General features: G+C 45.6%; 1 protein-coding gene across 2 annotated transcripts in view; it reads right to left on the reverse strand.

The window, feature by feature from the left end:
* LOC121840472 (copine-5-like) overlaps positions 1 to 22,581 on the reverse strand; it is a 216,012-nt gene that overhangs the window by 132,021 nt on the left and 61,410 nt on the right. The window contains exons 5-7 of one of the 2 annotated variants that reach the window (XM_042304213.1): positions 20,574 to 20,613; positions 17,709 to 17,723; positions 17,477 to 17,553 (exon numbers count right to left, since the gene is read on the reverse strand). In XM_042304213.1, coding sequence (XP_042160147.1) covers positions 17,477 to 17,553; positions 17,709 to 17,723; positions 20,574 to 20,613 — 132 coding nt within the window. The remainder of the gene's footprint in view (positions 1 to 17,476; positions 17,554 to 17,708; positions 17,724 to 20,573; positions 20,614 to 22,581) is intronic. The other variant, XM_042304214.1, reaches the window with a different exon arrangement.

Consider the following 22,581-nt stretch of genomic DNA (forward strand, 5'->3'; position numbering starts at 1 on the left):
GTGACGGCCCTGAATTATTCTGAACCGTCTCAGTGCAGCTCCTTCCAATAGGGCGCTTTCCCTTTAATTCCCAATTAAATAGCCAGCATCAGCTGCGCAAAAGTGGGGTTGTGATGGAGACGTGAATGAGGACGTGTTCAAACCTCAGTTCCGTAGCTTCTCTATTCCGTTTGTTTTGTTGCCGTTAAACGTGTGTTTTGTAGCCTAAGAGAGTTTACCCAGGATCGGATCCACTCTTTGCGTCCGTGGACTACACCTCTCCGTTCTTCGTGGCCTTTCTCCGCTGGAGATCTATTGGCGGATTGGATTGTCTGACTGACCGACTGACTACCACCTTTTTGTATACGGTATTTCATTTGTTTTGATGTGATGTATACTGTGATTTATGTAGTTAGTTGTAGTTGAGGACTTAGTAAGAGTTGATACGCTTTAAAGTTCTGTGGTAAAATAATTGTTATATTGATTGTATGTTTAATACTGGGTTTACGCTACACGGAATGAATGGACAAACATTGCGTGACAAAAGTCACTTGAGTTCACTGAACTCCTTTACCGGGCTGGACTCTTTTTAGGCCCGAGGTACAGGACATTTCTGGAGGAACCAGAACTCATTGTGATATTATTATATGTGTGTAATCATTGTTGTTGCTAATACAACCCACGCAAAATAATATAGTTGTTTTTGAAGTTCTTTCCAATGTTTTAAGGGTTTATGAAAAGTTTATTTCCATCCTGACTTTTACATAAGTCCTTTGTATTGGTGTAGACTTGACGGACCAGATGGGACTCATTCCCACCCAAACTAAAAGGAGAAACCAATGTTTTCTCTGGTAGGCACAACCTACCTGGCACCCCAATAAATAATAACCTCAACTCAAAACCGTTACAATACTTACAGACAGGTATGCCCTTTGTATTGTACTGTAACTCAGGGCTTTATTGCTGTTTAGACACAGTAACAGTACTCTAGAGAGAGGCCCCACTTTCATCATCTCATCCACAGCAGGACTCATGTTTTCTCATATCCTCAACTGTCAAGAGGACTTGAGGAAGGGAAGGGGAGGGGAAAGAGAGAGAGGGAGGGAGGGAGGGAGGAAGAGGGGTAGGGAAGGAGGCTGAGGGTGGAAGACGGGAGAGAGAGATGGAGGGAGGGCATGAGGGTGAGAAAGAGAGAGGGAGGCTGAGGGAATAAGGGAGGGAGAGGGAGGCTGAGAAAGGGGAGGAGGGAGCCTGATGGAGGAGGGGGGCTGAGGAAGGGGAGGGGGGGAGGAGGGAGGAAGGAAGATATCGATGGAGGAGGTGAGGGTGACAGTGGGGGGAGGGTGGTAGAGAGGGAGGGTGGTAGAGAGGGAGGGTGGTAGAGAGGGAAGGTGGTAGAGATGGAGAGTGGTAGAGATGGAGGGTGGTAGAGAGGGAGGGTGGTAAATGGAGGGTGGGTGGAGAGGGTGGTAGGGAGAGAGATGGTGGGTGGTAGAGGTGGGAGGGAGGGTGGTAGGGTGGGTGGTGGGTGGTAAAGAGATGGAGGGTGGTAGGATGGATGGTGGAGGGGGAGGGTGGTAGAGATGGTGGGTAGAGATGGGGTGGTAGAGAGGGAGTGAGGGTGGTAGGTTGGGTGGTAGAGATGGAGGGTGGTAGGGTGGGAGGGAGGGTGGTAGAGATGGAGGGTGGGTGGTAAAGAGGGAGTGAGGGTGGGTGGTAGAGATGGATGGTGGTAGGGTGGGAGGGAGGTGGGTGGTAGAGATGGAGGGTGGGTGGTAGAGAGGGAGTGTGGGTGGTAGGTTGGGTGGTAGAGATGGAGGGTGGTAGGGTGGGTGGTAGAGAGGGAGTGAGGGTGGGTGGTAAGGAAGGGAGGGAGTGAGTGAGGGTGGTAAGGACGGAGTGACATAGGGAGGGTGGGAGACAGAGAGGGAGTGTTTATGTGTTTGTTTAACTGTCCTTGTGGGGACCAGAAGATCTCAAGGATAGTAAAACAAGAACATTTTGAATAAATTGGGAGATATTACCATTCCCCACAAGGAAAAAGGCTATTATTTAATCCCTTATTTTACCAGGTAATTTGACTGAAAAGACATTTACAGAAAACACCTGGGAAACACATTAGGTGTCCATGATGGTATGAGGGCCAGATTGGGAATTTAGTCAGGATACTGGGATTTACACCCCTACTCTTACAATAAACACCATGGGATCTTTAGTGACCACAGAGAGTCAGGACACCCATTTCAAAGCTCTTAAGGATCTACGAGATTGGTGTCCCTATAGCGGGACGGTTGTTGCTAACGTACGCTAACGTGGCCAACCTAATTGACAGAGTGAAAAGAAGGAAGTACAGAATACAAATATTTAAAAACATACATCCTCTTTGCAAAAGTCACAAAAGTAATACTGTAAATTGTAAGTAAGTAAGTAAATTGCTTTTACTTACTTACTTACAATTTACTTTACTTACTTACAATTTACTTTTTGTCCTGAATACAAAGTGTTATTTATGGGGCAAATCAAATACAACACATTACTGAGTACCACTCTCCATATTTTTAAGCATAGTGATGGCTGCATCATGTTATGGGTATGCTTGTAATCATTAAGAACTGGGGAGATTTTCAGGATAAAAATTAAGCTAAGCACAGGTAAAATCCTAGAGGAAAACCTGGGTCAGTCTGCTTCAACCAGACACTGGGAGATTAATTCACCTTTCAGCAGGACAATAAACTAATTCACAAGGCCAAATCAACACTGGAGTTGCATACCAAGAAGACAGTGAATGTTCCTGAGTGACCAAGTTACAGTTTGACTTAAATGTATTTGAAAATGTATTGCAAGACTTGGCAATTGTTGTCTAGCAATGATCAACAACATGTTTGACAGAGTTTAAAGAATTCAAATATATATTTTTTAATAATAATGGACAAATATTGCGCAATCCAGGTGTGGAAATGTCTTAGGCAATTACCCAGAAAGACTAACAGCTTTAATTACTGCCAAAGGTGATTCTACAAAGTATTGACTGAGGGGTGTGAATAATTACATACATGAGTATTTCTATTTCATTTTCAATAAACTAGCACAAAATGTATAAAAAAACATGTTTTCACTCTGTCATTATGGGATATTGTGTGTAGATTAAAATAAGGCTCTAACACAACACAATGTGGAAACAAGTGAAGGGGTGTGAATACTTTCTAAAGGCACTATATGTTGTGGTGTGGGTTGATATGCCATATAAAGCATCTATAGGGCTGCATTGCTGTGTGAGTGTATGTGTGTGCGTGTGACACCTCTCCAACAGCACAGTGAACCTGTCCTTTGTGAGTTGTACGGCCACAGCAGAACAGTGAACCTGTCCTTTGTGAGTTGTACGGCCACAGCAGAACAGTGAACCTGTCCTTTGTGAGTTGTACGGCCACAGCAGAACAGTGAACCTGTCCTTTGTGAGTTGTACGGCCACAGCAGAACAGTGAACCTGTCCTTTGTGAGGTGTACGACCCCAGCAGAACAATGAACCTGTCTTTTGTGAGGGGTACGACCACAGCAGAACAGTGAACCTGTCCTTTGTGAGGTGTACGGCCCCAGCAGAACAGTGAACCTGTCCTTTGGGAGGTGTACGGCCCCAGCAGAACAGTGAACCTGTCCTTTCTGAGGTGTACGGCCCCAGCAGAACAGTGAACCTGTCCTTTGTGAGGTGTACGGCCCCAGCAGAACAGTGAACCTGTCCTTTGTGAGGTGTACGGCCCCAGCAGAACAGTGAACCTGTCCTTTCTGAGGTGTACGGCCCCAGCAGAACAGTGAACCTGTCCTTTGTGAGGTGTACGGCCCCAGCAGAACAGTGAACCTGTCCTTTGGGAGGTGCACGACCACAGCAGAACAGTGAACCTGTCCTTTGTGAGGTGTACGGCCCCAGCAGAACAGTGAACCTGTCCTTTGGGAGGTGTACGGCCCCAGCAGAACAGTGAACCTGTCATTTGGGAGGTGTACGGCCCCAGCAGAACAGTGAACCTGTCCTTTGGAAGGTGTACGGCCCCAGCAGAACAGTGAACCTGTCCTTTGTGAGGTGTACGGCCCCAGCAGAACAGTGAATCTGTCCTTTGGGAGGTGTACGGCCCCAGCAGAACAGTGAACCTGTCCTTTGTGAGGTGTACGGCCCCAGCAGAACAGTGAACCTGTCCTTTGGGAGGTGTACGGCCCCAGCAGAACAGTGAACCTGTCTTTTGTGAGGTGTACGACCCCAGCAGAACAGTGAACCTGTCCTTTGTGAGGTGTACGGCCCCAGCAGAACAGTGAACCTGTCCTTTGGGAGGTGTACGGCCCCAGCAGCAAAAAAGAAAACTGTTTTTATTTTTAATACAAAAATGTAATCAGTGCGCTTATCTCTCTCAAAGTCTAAGTGTCCCACTGTCCTTGCATTTACTTTCCCTTCAGGGCTGTATTATGGATTGGAAATGGCTGCTCTGCATGATTGTCTGTCTGCACTTCTTTTAAAAACCCACTGTATACATTAAAAGAGCAATTTATTTTCATAGCGAGCTGAGCCCACAGGAGATTTTCAGATAGAGAGAGAGAGAGAGAGTGATATAGTGTGAGAGAGTGATAGAGTGATATAGTGTGATAGAGTGAGAGAGAGTGATAGAGAGAGACAGAGAGAGACAGAGAGTCCCTCCCAGAGTTATTAACAAAAAGATGAATACAAACTAATACAAACTTGTGAAGGGCAGCAGAAAAAGCTTTAGTTTGCACATAGTGTACAGAAAGTATATTTACTGTATGTAATGGGACATAACCTAATCCCTCTCAGTGGGAAAGAGAGAGAGAGAGGTTATTGAAATATCAGCAAGATCAGAGTGTTCTTTTCCCAGCCTAAGCAGGAAACTGTTATTAGTGAGGGACCTTTGTTCGTTAGGAAGCTCAGCCTTGGATCCACAATGGTTCTTTAGTGGCTCAGCGGTGTGGTCTAATTGTGTGATGTACCAAGACACTGCAAGCTAATCACCTGCTAGCTGGCTCAAAAGCTTCAGCTCCAGTTAAATTATACAAGACAGCAGCATCCTCAAATTAACAGTGTGCAAGGCATTCTGTATGTGTATGTTTGTGTGTGCATGTGCGTGTGTGCGTGTGTGTGTGTGTGTGTGTGTGTGTGCGTGCCTAGTGTGTGTGTGTGTGTGTGTGTGTGTGTGTGTGTGTGTGTGCGCGTGCCTAGGTGTGTGTGTGTGCGTGTGTGTTTACGTGTGTGTGGCATGTGTGCGTGTCTGCGTGTCTAGGTGTGTGTGTGTGTGTGTGTGTGTGTGTGTGCGTGCGTGCCTATGTGTGTGTGTGGCATGTGTGCGTGTCTGTGTGTCTACGTGTGTGTGTGTGTGTGTGTGTGTGTGTGGCTGCGTGTGTGTGGGTGTGTGCGTACCTACGCGTGTGTGTGTGTCTGCACTCTTCAACTCAAACTATCTACTTAAAAGTATTTTCAGTTTTCCACTCATTATTGAAATCAGCAGAGCTACTTTTTCCCTCCTCATCTGTGTAGAACAGCCATGCAGTTTTGTATTACGTAACCGACCGAGGAGATTAACCAACAACATTAAAATTAACCGCGAGTCTCTGAAGTCAAGATGAGAAAAACACACTGTGTTCTCTCTCTCTCTCTCTCTCACTGATCCAGTTTTCTCTGAACGTCGAGCCTCTTCCAAGTCTGTTTATTCCAGAACCACATATTGAGCCTCTTCCAAGTCTGTTTATTCCAGAAACCACACGATGAGCCTCTTCCAAGTCTGTTTATTCCAGAACCACACGGCGAGCCTCTTCCAAGTCTGTTTATTCCAGAACCACACGGCGAGCCTCTTCCAAGTCTGTTTATTCCAGAACCACACGACGAGCCTCTTCCATGTCTGTTTATTCCAGAACCACATGGAAAAAGGTCAACTGCAGGGGATAGAGGGTTAAGTTGAGCAAAAAAAAATCAGCATCACTCCGTCAAGGGAAATGTCGAATTATTTCCAACAAAGATATCTACTTATATATCAGGACGTTGTGTAACACTGGAAATAATCAGAATTTATGTCAACAGTACAGTTTTGGAAAATATAGCTTGTCTCAAAAAAAAGGTGTTGTCTTGGCACAATTTATGGGGAAATGGGGAAACTTGAGCCCCGTACAGGGTAAGTTAAGTTGAGCCCCGTACAGGGTAAGTTAAGTTGATCCCCGTACAGGGTAAGTTAGGTTGAGCCCCGTACAGGGTAAGTTAGGTTGAGCCCCGTACAGGGTAAGTTAGGTTGAGCCCCGTACAGGGTAAGTTAGGTTGAGCCCCGTACAGGGTAAGTTAGGTTGAGCCCCGACAGGGTAAGTTAGGTTGAGCCCCGTACAGGGTAAGTTAGGTTGAGCCCCGTACAGGGTAAGTTAGGTTGAGCCCCGTACAGGGTAAGTTAGGTTGAGCCCCGTACAGGGTAAGTTAGGTTGAGCCCTGTACAGGGTAAGTTAGGTTGAGCCCCGTACAGGGTAAGTTAGGTTGAGCCCCGTACAGGGTAAGTTAGGTTGAGCCCCGTACAGGGTAAGTTAGGTTGATCCCCGTACAGGGTAAGTTGAGTTGAGCCCCGTACAGGGTAAGTTGAGTGAGCCCCGTACAAGGTAAGTTGAGTTGAGCCCCGTACAGGGTAAGTTGAGTTGAGCCCGTACAGGGTAAGTTGAGTTGAGCCCCGTACAGGGTAAGTTGAGTTGAGCCCCGTACAGGGTAAGTTGAGTTGAGCCCCGTACAGGGTAAGTTAAGTTGAGCCTCGTACAGGGTAAGTTAAGCCCCGTACAGAGTAAGTTAAGCCCCGTACAGGGTAAGTTAAGCCCCGTACAGAGTAAGTTAAGTTGAGCCCCGTACAGGGTAAGTTAAGCCCCGTACAGAGTAAGTTGAGTTGAGCCCCGTACAGAGTAAGTTGAGTTGAGCCCCGTACAGGGTAAGTTAAGTTGAGCCCCGTACAGAGTAAGTTAAGCCCCGTACAGGGTAAGTTAAGCCCCGTACAGAGTAAGTTGAGTTGAGCCCCGTACAGGGTAAGTTAAGCCCCGTACAGAGTAAGTTAAGCCACCTACAGGGTAAGTTAAGCCCCGTACAGAGTAAGTTAAGCCACCTACAGGGTAAGTTAAGCCCCGTACAGAGTAAGTTAAGCCACCTACAGGGTAAGTTAAGCCACCTACAGGGTAAGTTAAGCCACCTACAGGGTAAGTTAAGCCCCGTACAGAGTAAGTTAAGCTACCTACAGGGTAAGTTAAGCCACCTACAGGGTAAGTTAAGCCACCTACAGGGTAAGTTTGTCACGTCCTGACTTTAGTTCCTTTTTATGTCTCTGTTTTAGTTTGGTCAGGGCGTGAGTTGTGGTGGGCATTCTATGTTGTGTATTGTAGGTTTTGTATTTCTGTGTTTGGCCTGGTATGGTTCCCAATCAGAGGCAGCTGTCAATTGTTGTCTCTGATTGAGAACCATACTTAGGCAGCCTGTTTTCCCACTATTGGTTGTGGGTAGTTGTTTTCTGTGTCTGTGTTTTACCATACAGAACTGTTTCGGTTTTAATTTATTTCTCTTGTTCTTTTGTATTCATTGTTAATTTATACTTCATTCAAATATGGACACTTACCACGCTGTGCATTGGTCCGATCTTTCCTACTCCTCCTCAGAAGAGGAGGAAAACCGTTACAAAGTTAAGCCACCTACAGGGTAAGTTAAGCAACCTACAAATGTACAAATTAAATATTACCACTACCTTTTTAAAACCATGTCTATCTTTATTTTCCAAACACATTTCAACAAAAACGCTTTAAAAAAGTATATTTTAAATCGTTTAATCATCTTTTAACACAGGCTTATCACCTAACACACTTTTATGAACTTTTAACATAACAACAGGGCCTGGCCTAACTCATATCCTAGTGATAATGCCATACTTTACGCCTGGGAAGAAAACACTTCAATTTGCTCAACTTGCCATTTGCTCAACCACTGGCTCAATTTACCCCATGCCCATTGGCTCAAACACTGGCTCAATTTACCCCATGCCCATTGGCTCAACCATTGGCTCAGCTTACTCCATGGCCATTGGCTCAACCACTGGCTCAATTTACCCCATGCCCATTGGCTCAACCACTGGCTCAATTTACCCCATGCCCATTGGCTCAACCACTGGCTCAATTTACCCCATGCCCATTGGCTCAACCACTGGCTCAATTTACCCCATGCCCATTGGCTCAACCATTGGCTCAGCTTACTCCATGGCCATTGGATCAACTTACCCCAAGGCAAACATATTGGCTGTATTAGGATACACAGCTATAATTATGCACATTCATGCTAGGTTTATGACCTTATAATGAAGCTTATAGAGACCCCAACTGATGTATAAAACAATCTTAAGTTTAGATGCAAGCATCATGAAATCTCTATCACAATCCATTTAATTTGACTGGTGAAAATCTTCTCACCTTTTCCATGTGGTTTCTAACTTTACAAACTCCATACAATTATGACTTCTTCCTAAATAGTTGGTCAAAATATCAATTTTGTGTACGGTTTCCGAGAAACAACGGTGGCTCAACTTACTCCCGTTGCCTAACTTACCCCACTCTCCCTTACTGTATAAACCCCATCCACAGAGGGATTATGCTATGGTTCTAAATCTCTACCTGTATTTGGGGGGCTGTACACTATCATAGCACTTCCCTGTGTTTCCCTGATTCTTAATATTCAGTGTGCGGCCCCTTCACATGCCTCTTGTTACAGTATTCATTTAGCTCCGACACTGGCGTCCTCTAGAGTGGATGGGCACGTCAACCACCTTGTCTTCATTTCCCTGCTTGCACCGTACATGACTCAGTTCAGAGCTCTTGGGATAATGCTCTGATTCAGCTGACCTACACTCATCCTGTGAGATGAGAATACAGGATACAAGAATATTACACAACAGTAAGATACTTGGGACTGAACAAGGCATCAACATGACTGCAGCCCAGGTTTTCTTACATAATATATTTGAATAATATAGTTGGAACTCTCACCTAGCGTGGGGGTGGAGAGACAGTGTGTTGTGCCAGTCCCCCACTCGTGGTCTAAAATGAAACTGTTTTTTTTTTGACAGTATGGAGCAGAATTCCATGGAGTAGTTTAGAGTAGAGGAACTGAAATAGTTTTGTCCAAATAGGCTGGGATCCACACAATGCAGCTGTTGCAAATGCACATTTTGTGTTGGCTGTCCACTTGGGAATATTGATTACGCCAATTCTGTTGCTAAACGTTTCTTAAACGTAAGCAAATGGAACGGAACGGGGAGGGACCTAACTGAATTTGTCAAATAGAAACTCTCGTTTTGCTCTGTTTGCTTCCGTTTGGTTCTTCAACTTTAAACAGTTTCCTTAATGAATACATCCCTAGTTGGAAAAACAATGATTGAGAGGCAGCTTAAACTTCTTCAATTGAACCAATATTGGATTGGCCCTTCTGTCCTTCTGTAGATAAACACACCACTGCTGTCCCCCTGTGTGCTACACCACTGCTGTCCTCCTGTGTGCTACACCACTGCTGTCCTCCTGTGTGCTACACCACTGCTGTCCTCCTGTGTGCTACACCACTGCTGTCCTCCTGTGTGCTACACCACTGCTGTCCTCCTGTAGGCTACACCACTGCTGTCCTCCTGTAGGCTACACCACTGCTGTCCTCCTGTATGCTACACCACTGCTGTCCTCCTGTATGCTACACCACTGCTGTCCTCCTGTATGCTACACCACTGCTGTCCTCCTGTATGCTACACCACTGCTGTCCTCCTGTAGGCTACACCACTGCTGTCCTCCTGTGTGCTACACCACTGCTGTCCTCCTGTATGCTACACCACTGCTGTCCTCCTGTGTGCTACACCACTGCTGTCCTCCTGTTACACCAGGCTACACCACTGCTGTCCTCCTGTAGGCTACACCACTGCTGTCCTCCTGTGTGCTACACCACTGCTGTCCTCCTGTACACCAGGCTACACCACTGCTGTCCTCCTGTAGATAAACACACCACTGCTGTCCTCCTGTGTGCTACACCACTGCTGTCCTCCTGTATGTTACACCACTGCTGTCCTTCTGTAGATAAACACACCACTGCTGTCCTTCTGTAGATAAACACACCACTGCTGTCCTCCTGTATGCTACACCACTGCTGTCCTTCTTATATCCCAGCATTTATTCAAGTTGGATAATCTTTGGATGCTGACAGAAGTCGCTCCATTGGAAAACATAGCTTGGACTGCAGCCTACAAAAGCCTATTCCTCTTGCTCTTCTCCCACAATCCATCAAACGCATCGTAATGGTCTCTGAATTATGGTCAGACTCGCTCAAGCGGGAACAAACTTACATTTGCACTTTTTTTTCAATGCTGTTTTTAACGTCTTTGAGAATATGTATCTGAATTTAATTTTAAAGTAGTTCTAGAAGTAATCATCCCCCCAAAAATATATATATCTTTAATCTGATAACAATATTTTAGATAATAGGTATTATAACAGATTACAGCTCCAGTTTTGTTTTTGTAATCCATTACATGTAATCCGTTACTCCCCAACCCTGAAGCCAACAGTTACACAGTGCATGCACACACAAACTACCAAAACACATCTAAACTCAGGAAAAAATTACCCTGTCTTTCATAGATAATTAGAAAAAATCCAAATACTGAACCTTAGGCATGCAATACCGTGCCTTAGGCATGCTGCAAGGAGGCATGAGGACTGCAGATGTGGCCAGGGCAATAAATTGCAATGTCCGTACTGTAAGACGCCTAAGACAGCGCTACAGGGAGACAGGATGGACAGCTGATCGTTCTCGCAGTGGCAGACCATGTGTAACAACATCTTCACAGGATCGGTACATACGAACATCACACACACAGGTACAGGATGGTAACAACAACTGCCCGAGTTACACCAGGAACGCACAATCCCTCCATCAGTGCTCAGACTGTCCGCAATAGGCTGATAGAGGCTGGACTGTGGGCTTGTAGGCCTGTTGTAAGGCAGGTCCTCACCAGACATCACCGGCAACATCACCTATGGGCACAAACCCACCGTCGCAGGACCAGACAGGACTGGCAAAAAGTGCTCTTTACTGACGAGTCACGGTTTTGTCTCACCAGGGGTGAAGGTTGGATTCGTGTTTATCGTCGAAGGAATGAGCGTTACACTGAGGCCTGTACTGTGGAGCGAGATCGATTTGGAGGTGGAGGGTCCATCATGTTCTGGGGTGGTGTGTCACAGCATTGTCAGACTGAGCTTGTTGTCATTGCAGGGAATCTCAACACTGTGTGATACAGGGAAGACATCCTCCTCCCTCATGTGGTACCCTTCCTGCAGGCTCATCCTGACATGACCCTCCAGCATGACAATGCCACCAGCCATACTGCTCGTTCTGTGCGTGATTTCCTGCAAGACAGGAATGTCAGTGTTCTGCCATGGCCAGCGAAGAGCCCAGATCTCAATCCCATTGAGCACGTCTGGGACCTGTTGGATCAGAGGGTGAGGGCTAGGGTCATTCCCCCCCAGAAATGTCCGGGAACTTGCAGGTGCCTTGATGGAAGAGTGGGGTAACATCTCACAACAAGAACTGGCAAATCTGGTGCAGTCCATGAGGAGGAGATTAAGTACCACAGTACTTAATGCAGCTGGTGGCCACACCAGATACTGACTATTACTTTTGATTTTGACCCCCCCTTTGTTCAGGGACACATTATTCTGTTTCTGTTAGTCACATGTCTTTGGAACTTGTTCAGTTTATGTCTCAGTTATTGAATCTTGTTATGTTCACAAATATTTACACATAAGTTTGCTAAAAAATAAAACGCAGTTGACAGTGAGAGGTCTTTTTTTTGTTGCTGAGTTTACATTCCTCTCATCCTGTTAGCTGTGTCTGGCATCCCACCACTACTATGTCTAGCAAGCTGCCCACCAGTTCTGGTTTGCATGGAAGCAACCAAGTCAAGTTGTATTATGTAGAATTAGGGCTTCAGCCAAACTCTTTTTCTTTTGCAAAGGTAGCAACAGCCAAAATAATCAGTATGCTGGCAAAGCTTAAATGCTCCAAAGCCACAGGCCTGGATAATATTCCTGCAAGGTTTCTTATAGATTCTGCTGAGCAAATTGGCCCTTGTATTACGCATGTCGTTAGTCTCTCTCTTGAACAAGGCACCTTTCTCAGGGACATGAAACAAGCTAAGGTTATACCTCTGAATAAGGGTATAAAGTCTGACCCTGGGAGTTACAGGCCAGTATCTATCCTCTGTGTAACATCAAAGATCCTGTAGAGAATTGTACATGAGCAAATGTATGAATATGTTAACAAACAGGGTCTAATGTATGATTTTCAGTCGGGTTTTAGAAAAACAAACTCCACTGATTCATGTCTACTTTACTTGACTGACTTCATCAGGAAAGAGATTGATGAGGGAAATCTGTGTGGAATGGTACTGCTTGACCTACAGAAGGCCTTTGATACAGTTAACCACGGCCTCCTAATCTCCAAACTGGAGGCACTGGGGTTAAGCAGTATCCCTCTAGGCTGGGCAGGCTGGAGGCTTGGTTTTTCTTCATGCGGATGACTCTACACTTCTGGTGTCTCACAAAAGTAAAACTATGTTGGAGAGCATACTTAGCACAGAGCTTACTAGCATTAGCAAATGGCTTGGAGATAATAAGCTACCTCTGCACTTAAGGAAAACTGAAGCAATTATTTTTGGATCCAGACCTAAATTGTGCAGGTTGTCTGAAATCAGAGTGGAGTTAGGGGGTGAGGTGCTGACTACTAAAACCTCTGTTAGCTACTTTGGATGCATCCGTGATTGAAGCTTGGGAGGTGTGAGCATGGCCAATAAAGTGCTAGGGAAGGTTAATGCCAGGACTAAGTTTTTGTCTAGAATGTCCAAGCTGCTTGATAAGGACTCCATGAAAGTGCTAGCTACTGCCCTCATTCAATGCCATGTTGACTATGCTACTACTTCCTGGTTTGGGGGCTTATCTAAACTTATGAAGGGGAAGTTCCAGATTGCCCAGAATAAGTTGATCAGGGTAGTATTGAAGGTGAGTCTAAACTGGCTGCCTGTTGAGGCTAGGGTGTCCCAGATTAGACTAGGTTTGGTTTACAGGAGTATTTATGGTCCTGCGCCTAGATATCTAAGTGATGACTTTCCTCGTGTTAGGGATGCACACAATCACAGCACCAGATCAGGTGTTGCTGATGTGTGCTTATACAGGTTCAGGAGTAATGCTGGGAAAGGTAATGTCTTATATACTGGAGCCTCAGAATGGAATGAGTTGCCTCTGCCGATTAAAAACAATGTCCTCTCTGGGCAGCTTTAAACATAAAGTAAAAATATGTTTGATGTCCTCTGTGTCATCATATGAATAACCCCTATGATGTAACCGTAATGATGAGATAGATCTTCTTCTTCTCTGTTTTTGTTTGATTATTTCACTGCCATACTGTGTTGGATCTTGTCCAGCCCCAGCCATCTTGTCTCAAGAGGACCACAATGGAAATAAGTCCCAGACTTTGTGTGCTATCCTCGATAATGTTATTATTGTTAATGTATGGCCTTTTCAAGTTTTATGTGTGCTTGGTTGAATTAATAAACTAAACTAAATCTTATTAGCTGTGTCTGGCATCCCACCACAACTATGTGTCCTGTCCACCTAGTTTCAGATTCACAGAAATCAGTGAAACTTCAGAGTGTTCCTCCCATCTGTTTTGGGCCCTCTGCCAACCCCTCTCTCCCTCCCTCTCTTTCTCTCTGCATTCTCTGTGTCCCCACTGTCTCTAAGGTGAGTCATGAAGCCAAGTATACAGCATGTTAACAAAATGTCTTGATCCTCTTATTCTCAACAGAAGGGCAACACACGTTAATCCACTATTATACTGTCCAGCCACACACACACACACACACACAATGTCGAACATTTGTGTCCGTTTCTGTATAGATCGCTTGCAGTGCTGAGGGAGGTGTTCATGGTGCTGGTGGTGTGTCTAAGATAGGGTGTCTTCCAACCACTAAGTTTATGCTGTGTGTGTGTGTGTGTGTGTGTGTGTGTGTGTGTGTGTGTGTGTGTGTGAGAGTGTGTGTGAGTTAATGGTGTCTAAGACAAGAGGGTGTCTCTCTCTGTCTCATGTCAGCATCATGCCACTCTACATGACAGAGTGAATCTATATGAAGGAGACTCTACATGACAGAGCGAGTCTTTACGAGGGAGACTACATGACAGAGTGAGTCTACATGAGGGAGACTCTACATGACCGAGTGATTCTACATAAGGGAGACTCTCCCTGACAGTGAGTCTATATGAGGGAGACTCTACATGAGAGATTGAGTCTATGAGGGAGACGCTACATGACAGAGTGAGTCTATAAGAAGGAGACTCTACATGACAGAGTGAGTTTATACGAGGGAGATTCTACATGACCAAGTGATTCTACACGAGGGAGACTCTCCCTGGCAGAGTGAGTCTATAAGAGGGAGACTCTACATGACAGAGTGAGTCTATATGAGGGAGACTCTACATGAAAGAGTGAGTTTATGAGGGAGATTCTACATGACAGTGAGTCTGTAAGGAGACTCTACATCAGAGTGAGTCTATAAGTTTGAGACTCTACATGACAGAGTGAGTCTATACGAGGGAGACTCTACCTGACAGAGTGAGTCTATATGAGGGAGACTCTACATATTGCTCCCTTAATGACAGTAACAGTGTTAGAGGAAGCCCCGAGTCCTGTTCAATTACCAGTGCCATAATCTCACCCCAATGTTATCTGAACAGTTAAAGTACTCCACAGATGGCTATAGATGACAGACATATTTATCGTCATCCCACAGCCTAGGGCTTTGTCCCAAATGGCATCCTGTTCCGTTTATAGTGCACATTTCTCCTTTTTTTACCATTGCCCGTAGGGCTCCAATAGGGCTCTGGTCAAAAGTAGTGTACTATGTTGGGAACAGAGTGCTATTTCTTACACACAGCCCTAGAACACATGGAAGCCAATGAGAAGCGCTGGCTAGCTGTGTTTACATTCCAATGCACACAGAAATATAGAGAGGCCTGTTTGATGACTCCGGAATCAATGGTGCTTTCATGATATAGTGGGCGCCATGGATAAAGTCAAGCCACATGGCAACTGGTACAAGTGTACAATTTGGCTACATGGCTGAACATAGTTCAACTCTCGAGGCGGAGCGAGGTCGTTTGACTCGTGTGCCATCTGTTGATTGGCCCAAGTGATTACGGAATTATTTGTTAGGGAACTACTTTGTCTAACAGCCATTGGGATGGTGAAGCAGTGCAACAATGTTAGAATGTACTCTTAATATGCAGTGAGCTCTAACAGTAGTGTGTCAGTGACAAATGTTTAGTTGTTTTGTCTCTGTACTCCAGCACTTTGGATTTGAAATTATACAATGATTATGAGGTTAGTGCAGACTGTCAGCTTAAAATTGTGGGTATTTTCATTCATATTAGGGGACCAAAATTATTGTGTATTAAAGTAGTACAAATGTAAGTATTTGGTCCCAAATTCATAGCATGCAATGACTACACCAAGCTTGTGACTCAACAAACTCTGGATGCATTTGCTGTTTGTTTTAGTTGTGTTTCAGATTATTTTGAGCCCAATAGAAATTCATGGTAAATAATGTATTGTGTCATTTTGGAGTTACTTTTATTATAAATAAGAACAGAAGATGTTTCTAAACACTTCTACATTATACATTAATGTGGATGCTACCATGATTACGGATAATCCTGAACGAATTGTGAGAAAGTTACAGAGGCATAAATATCATACCCTGCTCCAAAATGCTAACCTCCCTGTTATTGTAATGGTGAGATGGTAGCATGTCTTGGAGGTATGAGTTTGGTGCATCTAAAATGGGGGTCTATGTACAAAACGTTCTGTAATTCCTAAACGGTTCAATCTATATGGACGGAAATACCCTTAAATTACCGCTGACAGGCTCCACTTTAACCCCATCATCATTGTACCATTTCAAAGTGCTAGAGTACAGAGCCAAAACGACAAAAACAATATGTCCCCAATACTTTTAGAGCTCACTGTACATGATGTAGTCAGTGCTTCATTCCAAAGCCCAGTTCAGATACATTAGCCGACATGACGGGACAAAACCAGACCGTTTAAGAATGTCGAGTTGTAAAAACAGCTGACTGAAGATCAGGTCGCAGATCAAACAGGGGAGAGATGTGCAGTCAAGACCGTTTCTACGGCAACGGCGCCGCTTTACAACGAAGTGATGAAACTTTTGATACAAAGTTGCCACTTGTTGTAGCAAGGTGTTTTAGCAAAGATGTATCACGGAATATGTGTACCAGAAACAGGCCACACCGTGTGACTTGTCAGAGAAACATCCGCAAGATAGGCTAGCAAGCTGCAGAAACATTTAAAAAAAAAAATTTTAACCTTTATTTAACTAGGCAAGTTAAGAACAAATCAATATTTATAATGACGGGCTACACTGGCTAAACCCGGACGAGGCTGGGCCAATGGGACTCCCAATCACTGCCGGTTGTGATACCGCTGCATCACACGAGAGTTCTAAAACTTCTAAAACTAAACTGTTCAGATCAAACAAACTTTGTTCTATAACGACATAAAACCATAAATCTCGTCTCATGTATCTGAACTAGGCTTTAATACTAAGTGGTGTGCTAGTCTGGATATTAGAACAGAACCAGGGATTAGCTAAAGGTAGAGTCAGTGATGCACAAAATGAACAGCAATATCGGGCCAATTGCTGCAACAACTAAGGCTGTTAAAAAGGGTGGGGCTACATCATCCCGCTGTTCATGGTAACATCATCCCGCTGCTCATGGTGACATCATCCCGCTGCTCATGGTGACATCATCCCGCTGCTCATGGTAACATCATCCCGCTGCTCATGGTGACATCATCCCGCTGCTCATGGTGACATCATCCTGCTGCTCATGGTGACATCATCCCGCTGCTCATGGTGACATCATCCCGCTGCTCATGGTGACATCATCCCGCTGCTCATGGTGACATCATCCCGCTGCTCATGGTGACATCATCCCGCTGCTCATGGTGACATCATCCCGCTGCTCATGGTGACATCATCCTGCTGCTCATGGTGACATCATCCTGCTGCTCATGGTGACATCATCCTGCTGCTCATGGTGACATCATCCTGCTGCTCATGGTGACATCATCCCGCTGCTCATGGTGACATCATCCTGCTGCTCATGGTGACATCATCCTGCTGCTCATGGTGACATCATCATGCTGCTCATGGTGACATCATCCTGCTGCTCATGGTAACATCATCCTGCTGCTCATGGTGACATCATCCCGCTGCTCATGGTGACATCATCATGCTGCTCATGGTGACATCATAGAGGCTCAGTTTAAGACCACCACTACTCACCCCAGGGTCACACAGCTTCAACCCATCAATCAATTCCGCCCGTCTCTACTCACCCCAGAGGTTTCTCCAGTCGACTGGCGGGTGATCCTACAATCTCTCCCAAGGTACAGAACACCTGCCCCAAGAAGTCCTGATGGGGGGGGGAGGGAGGGATGGAGAGTTCGTTGTTCATGGGGAGACAGGGGGAAAACAAGGACAGCTGATGAGGAGCTAAGCAGCGTGTTATAAGCAGTGTGTTATAAAACATTGAAGAGAGATAAAGTTTGGTTGGAGTCAAACACGTACGTCAATGTCGGAGGGCTTCCAGGGAGAAGGAAGAGGAAGAGGAGGAGGAGGAGGAAGAGGAGGAGGAGGGGTACACCAGGCGGCAGCATAGACAATAACAACAACAACCACAACAATAACAACCACAGAGCATATCATGTAAGAGAAGGCACAAGACTCAAATACCATACAAGACCGTCATCAAACAAGAGAAAACACAAAGCGGGAAAGAAGAGAAGGAAAGGGGGATAGAACGGGGATAGAACAGGGAGAAAGGGGGATAGAACGGGGATAGAACAGGGAGAAAGGGGGATAGGGGATAGAAGGGGATAGGGGGAACAGGGAGAACAGGGAGAAAGGGGGGGATAGAACGGGGATAGAACAGGGAGAAAGGGGGATAGGGGGATAGAACAGGGAGAAAGGGGGATAGAACAGGGAGAAAGGGGGATAGGGGATAGAACAGGGGATAGAACAGGGAGAAAGGGAGAAAGGGGATAGAACGGGGGGGAGGGGGGAGAAAGGGGAGAAAGGGGGATAGAACGGGAGAAAGGGGAGAAAGGGGGATAGAACGGGGGGAGAAAGGGGGGAGAAAGGGGGGGATAGAACGGGAGAAAGGGGGATAGAACGGGAGGGATAGAACAGGGAGAAAGGGGGGAACTGGGATAGAACAGGGAGAAAGGGGGATAGAACAGGGAGAAAGGGGGGGGATAGAACAGGGAGAAAGGGGGATAGAACAGGGAGAAAGGGGGATAGAACGGGGATAGAACAGGGAGAAAGGGGGGGGGATAGAACAGGGAGAAAGGGGGGATAGAACAGGGAGAAAGGGGGGGGGATAGAACAGGGAGGGATAGAACAGGGAGAAAGGGGGAGGGGGATAGAACGGGGAGAAAGGGGGGAGAAAGGGGATAGAACGGGGAGAAAGGGGGAGAAAGGGGGATAGAACGGGGATAGAACAGGGAGAAAGGGGGATAGGGGATAGAACAGGGAGAAAGGGGGATAGAACGGGGAGAAAGGGGGGAGAAAGGGGGATAGGGGAGAAAGGGAGGGGGATAGAACGGGGAGAAAGGGGGAGAAAGGGGGAGAAAGGGGGATAGAACGGGGAGAAAGGGGGAGAAAGGGGGGATGGGGAGAAAGGGGGAGAAAGGGGGATAGGGGGAGAAAGGGGGATAGAATGGGGAGAAAGGGGGGGAAAGGGGGATAGAATGGGGGGGAAGAAAAGGGGGAGAAAGGGGGATAGAGAGGGAGAGAGAGAGGGAACTGGGTTTTATGTAAGACGACAGTTAGTAACACAAAATTGAGTACAAAACAATCAAATTTAAACATGGCAAATAAAGCAATAATGAAGAATTTTCTGGTATTATGCAAACCATTGACTGCAGATATATTATCATATATTATATTATTGTGTGACTAATGCGTTGCTTTTCAAAGCTTTCACTGCAAAACATTATGCTATCATTCATTCATCATCATAACGTTATACATGTGAGCACATTGCTAATACCATTGAAGTACAATAGATCATGCCTAGAATTTAAGAAAATGGGTTTCACAAGTTTTGATAATGGTATGAAAAAGCAACCTTCAGTTCTTACAAAAAATATAGGTCACACGATATAGACGGGTTAGCTGATAACGTCAAGGAGAACGATGCTCAGGCTTCAATGGGGCAGAAGTCTGTGACAATATGGTTCTGGATGGCCAGATGGCTACCAACAATGACAAGAAACTGCCATGGTTCTGGATGGCCAGATGGCTACCAACAATGACAAGAAACTGCCATGGTTCTGGATGGCCAGATGGCTACCAACAATGACAAGAAACTGCCATGGTTCTGGATGGCCAGATGGCTACCAACAATGACAAGAAACTGCCATGGTTCTGGATGGCCAGATGGCTACCAACAATGACAAGAAACTACCATGGTTCTGGATGGTCAGATAGCTACCAACCATGACAAGAAACTGGCATGATTCTGGATGGCCAGATAGCTACCAACAATGACAAGAAACTGCCATGGTTCTGGATGGTCAGATAGCTACCAACCATGACAAGAAACTACCATGGTTCCATAGCTTCTGACAAGAAACTGGCATGATTCTGGATGGCCAGATAGCTACCAACAATGACAAGAAACTGCCATGGTTCTGGATGGTCAGATAGCTACCAACCATGACAAGAAACTGCCATGGTTCTGGATGGCCAGATAGCTACCAACAATGACAAGAAACTGCCATGTGGGGAATCGTAAGTGACTAGTTTTAGCTTGTTTCATCTTGTTCTTGATACCATGTGTTGTTTTGAGTTATTTTGACTGATTTCACGTCAATGCTAATAAAGCAACAAACAAAAAAATAACTACCTTAGCCAACCATTAACTGTCACAATGTATTTGAGAGACAACGAGTGCTCATTTTACAAATGTATTTAGGTTTTCAATAAACATTGGAGACTAAATCAAGTTTACATGCTGTCAACAATCTAAGCCAACCCCGTCTGTTTTGACCCGGTTTTGTTGCTAAACAACCAACTTGTCTATGTGCTAAATGTATTATTATGAAAGCTACACAATTTCAATACATAATGTAATATGCTATCAATATTTATAAAAAGGTAATGGTGTGCGAACAGACAGCAAGGCCACATCGTGAAACGCTGGTTAGTAAGGCACTATTATTTACTATTTCCATCCAACAGTATATGTGAGCTTCGGGACGACATGGATTTTGATTAGCATAAAACCAAAATAGGGAATGGCATGCATTTCAAAATAAAAGTTTTCATTTCAAAATAAAAGTTTCCATTCATGGAGAATAGAGGATGATGGCAAAGAAAAAGTCAAACAACAATGAGGCACCGGCACAAAGTGACAGCTTTTTCACTTACATGCTTTGCCAGATCTGGACTTTTGGAATCAATGTCATATCTGAAATCACAAAGAAAGTCAGATTCAAGTGGTGACTGACTGGCATTTGAACATTAACACATAGAAACACAGTGGTTTGATATCATTCTTGATGGCGTGTAGGCTAGTCTACAGTGGAACAATGATACAATGACAGACATTTGAACAGACACAGAAGGCATAGGGGCCACCAGCCACCTAAAATTTAAAAAAACATTTACCAGTTAGAAAAAATTATTTACTTCACTTAATCCATCTACACTTCATAAATGAAGACCCCTTTACTCTTTTGTCCCTGCTGTAACTCACTTATTCACATTAGAAACGATAAAGTTTAGAAAAATTTGTCTAAGCAGCTGCCAGCCGATAAGCTTTGGGTATAGAGGTAATTAGAATGGTTGTGGTCATACGCAATTCCTTTAAAAACTACTCCTGCTCTTTTCATAGAAGTAATTCAAATGGAGGAATGTGTCCTCCCCCCCCCTAATCCCGCTGACAGAGGTATATAAAAGAGGAGGAGGATGGAGAAGGGAGGAGGAGGAGGATGGAGGAGGAGGGGGAGGAGGAGGGGAGGGAGGAGGTGGATGGAGGAGGAGGGAGAGGAGGGAGGAGGAGGTGGATGGAGGAGGAGGAGGGGGGGAAGGAAGGAGGAAGAGGTGGATGGAGGAGGAGGAGGTGGAGGAGGAGGAGGGAGGAGGAGGGGGGGAGGAGGAGGGGAGGAGGGAGGAGGAGGAGGGAGGAGGAGGGAGGAGGAGGAGAGGAGGAGGAGGAGGTGGATGGAGGAGGAGGGGGAGGGAGGAGGAGGATGGAGGAGGAGGAGGAGGAGGATGGAGGAGGAGGAGGAGGAGGTGGATAGAGGAGGAGGGGGAGGGAGGAGGAGGATGGAGGAGGAGGGAGGAAGAGGAGGAGGTGGATAGAGAAGAGGAGAAGGCTGTCCCACTGACAGAAAAAGAGAAATGTAAATGTCTAATTAACTATTAGACTAATTAACATGTAGGTGTAGCACCTCTCCTTAGTCTACCAACAAGGAGTTAAATGAAAAGAGCCCACGTGAAGTTATTAAGCCTCTTGAGAGGTTCAGCAGAGCCTGGATATTTACTGTAGTGTATCATCAAGTCCATGTGGGCTACTCTCTATTCAAAGTAGTACAAATTAGGCAGTGTTTTCTCTTGCTGATGGCTGGAAATGTACTGTAAAATGAAGTTCATGAGGGCTTCTGTCAACTCACTGTAGAAAGACAAACAATAATATTAGGCAGAGGCTATTGAGGGAATAAGGAAATGATCTTGTCTCCATTTTCAAAACCTCTTAATGAAGTGTCACCTCTCTGCTCTGCACTCTGATTGGGTCTTTTAAGAGACTGGGAGGAGGAGGAGGATGGAGGAGGAAGAAGAGGAGGACAATGGAGGGAGGAAGAGGATGAGGGGAGAGGGAAGAGGGGGAGGAGGAAGATGTAAGAGGAGGAGGAGGATGTAAGAGGAGAAGGGAGGATGGGGAGGAGGAGAGGGACGAGGAGGATGAGGATGGAGGAGGATGAGGAGGGTGGAGGAGGATGAGGGGGGAGGTCGGGGAGGGAGGACAGGGTGGGAGGACAGACAGAGGGGGGAGAGAAGAGGAGGGAGGATGGTATAGTAGGTTGGATGAAGGAGGATAAAGAGGGAGAAAGAGAACAAAGAAGAGGAGGATAAAGGGTGGGGGCTGTGTGATACCTATGGGACTCAAATGGGACTCTCTCGGCTTCAGACATTTGCTTTAAAGTGTGAAGAATGAGGATAAACCTACATGAAATATTGAACATCCTCTTATACCAATATACCTCCCTCCTACTCCCAACACAATACTATCCAGACGGGGGGGTATGGGAGGGGAGGAGGAGAGAAGAGGAAGAGAAGACAAGCGGGGGAGGTAAGTAAAGAGAAGAAGGCGAGATTAGGAGGAGGGGAGTGAAGTAGGAGAGGTTGTGAACGAGTGAAAGAGAGAGAGAGAGAG

This window comes from Oncorhynchus tshawytscha, linkage group LG22 (assembly GCF_018296145.1).
Source record: "Oncorhynchus tshawytscha isolate Ot180627B linkage group LG22, Otsh_v2.0, whole genome shotgun sequence".
NCBI lineage: Eukaryota > Metazoa > Chordata > Actinopteri > Salmoniformes > Salmonidae > Oncorhynchus > Oncorhynchus tshawytscha.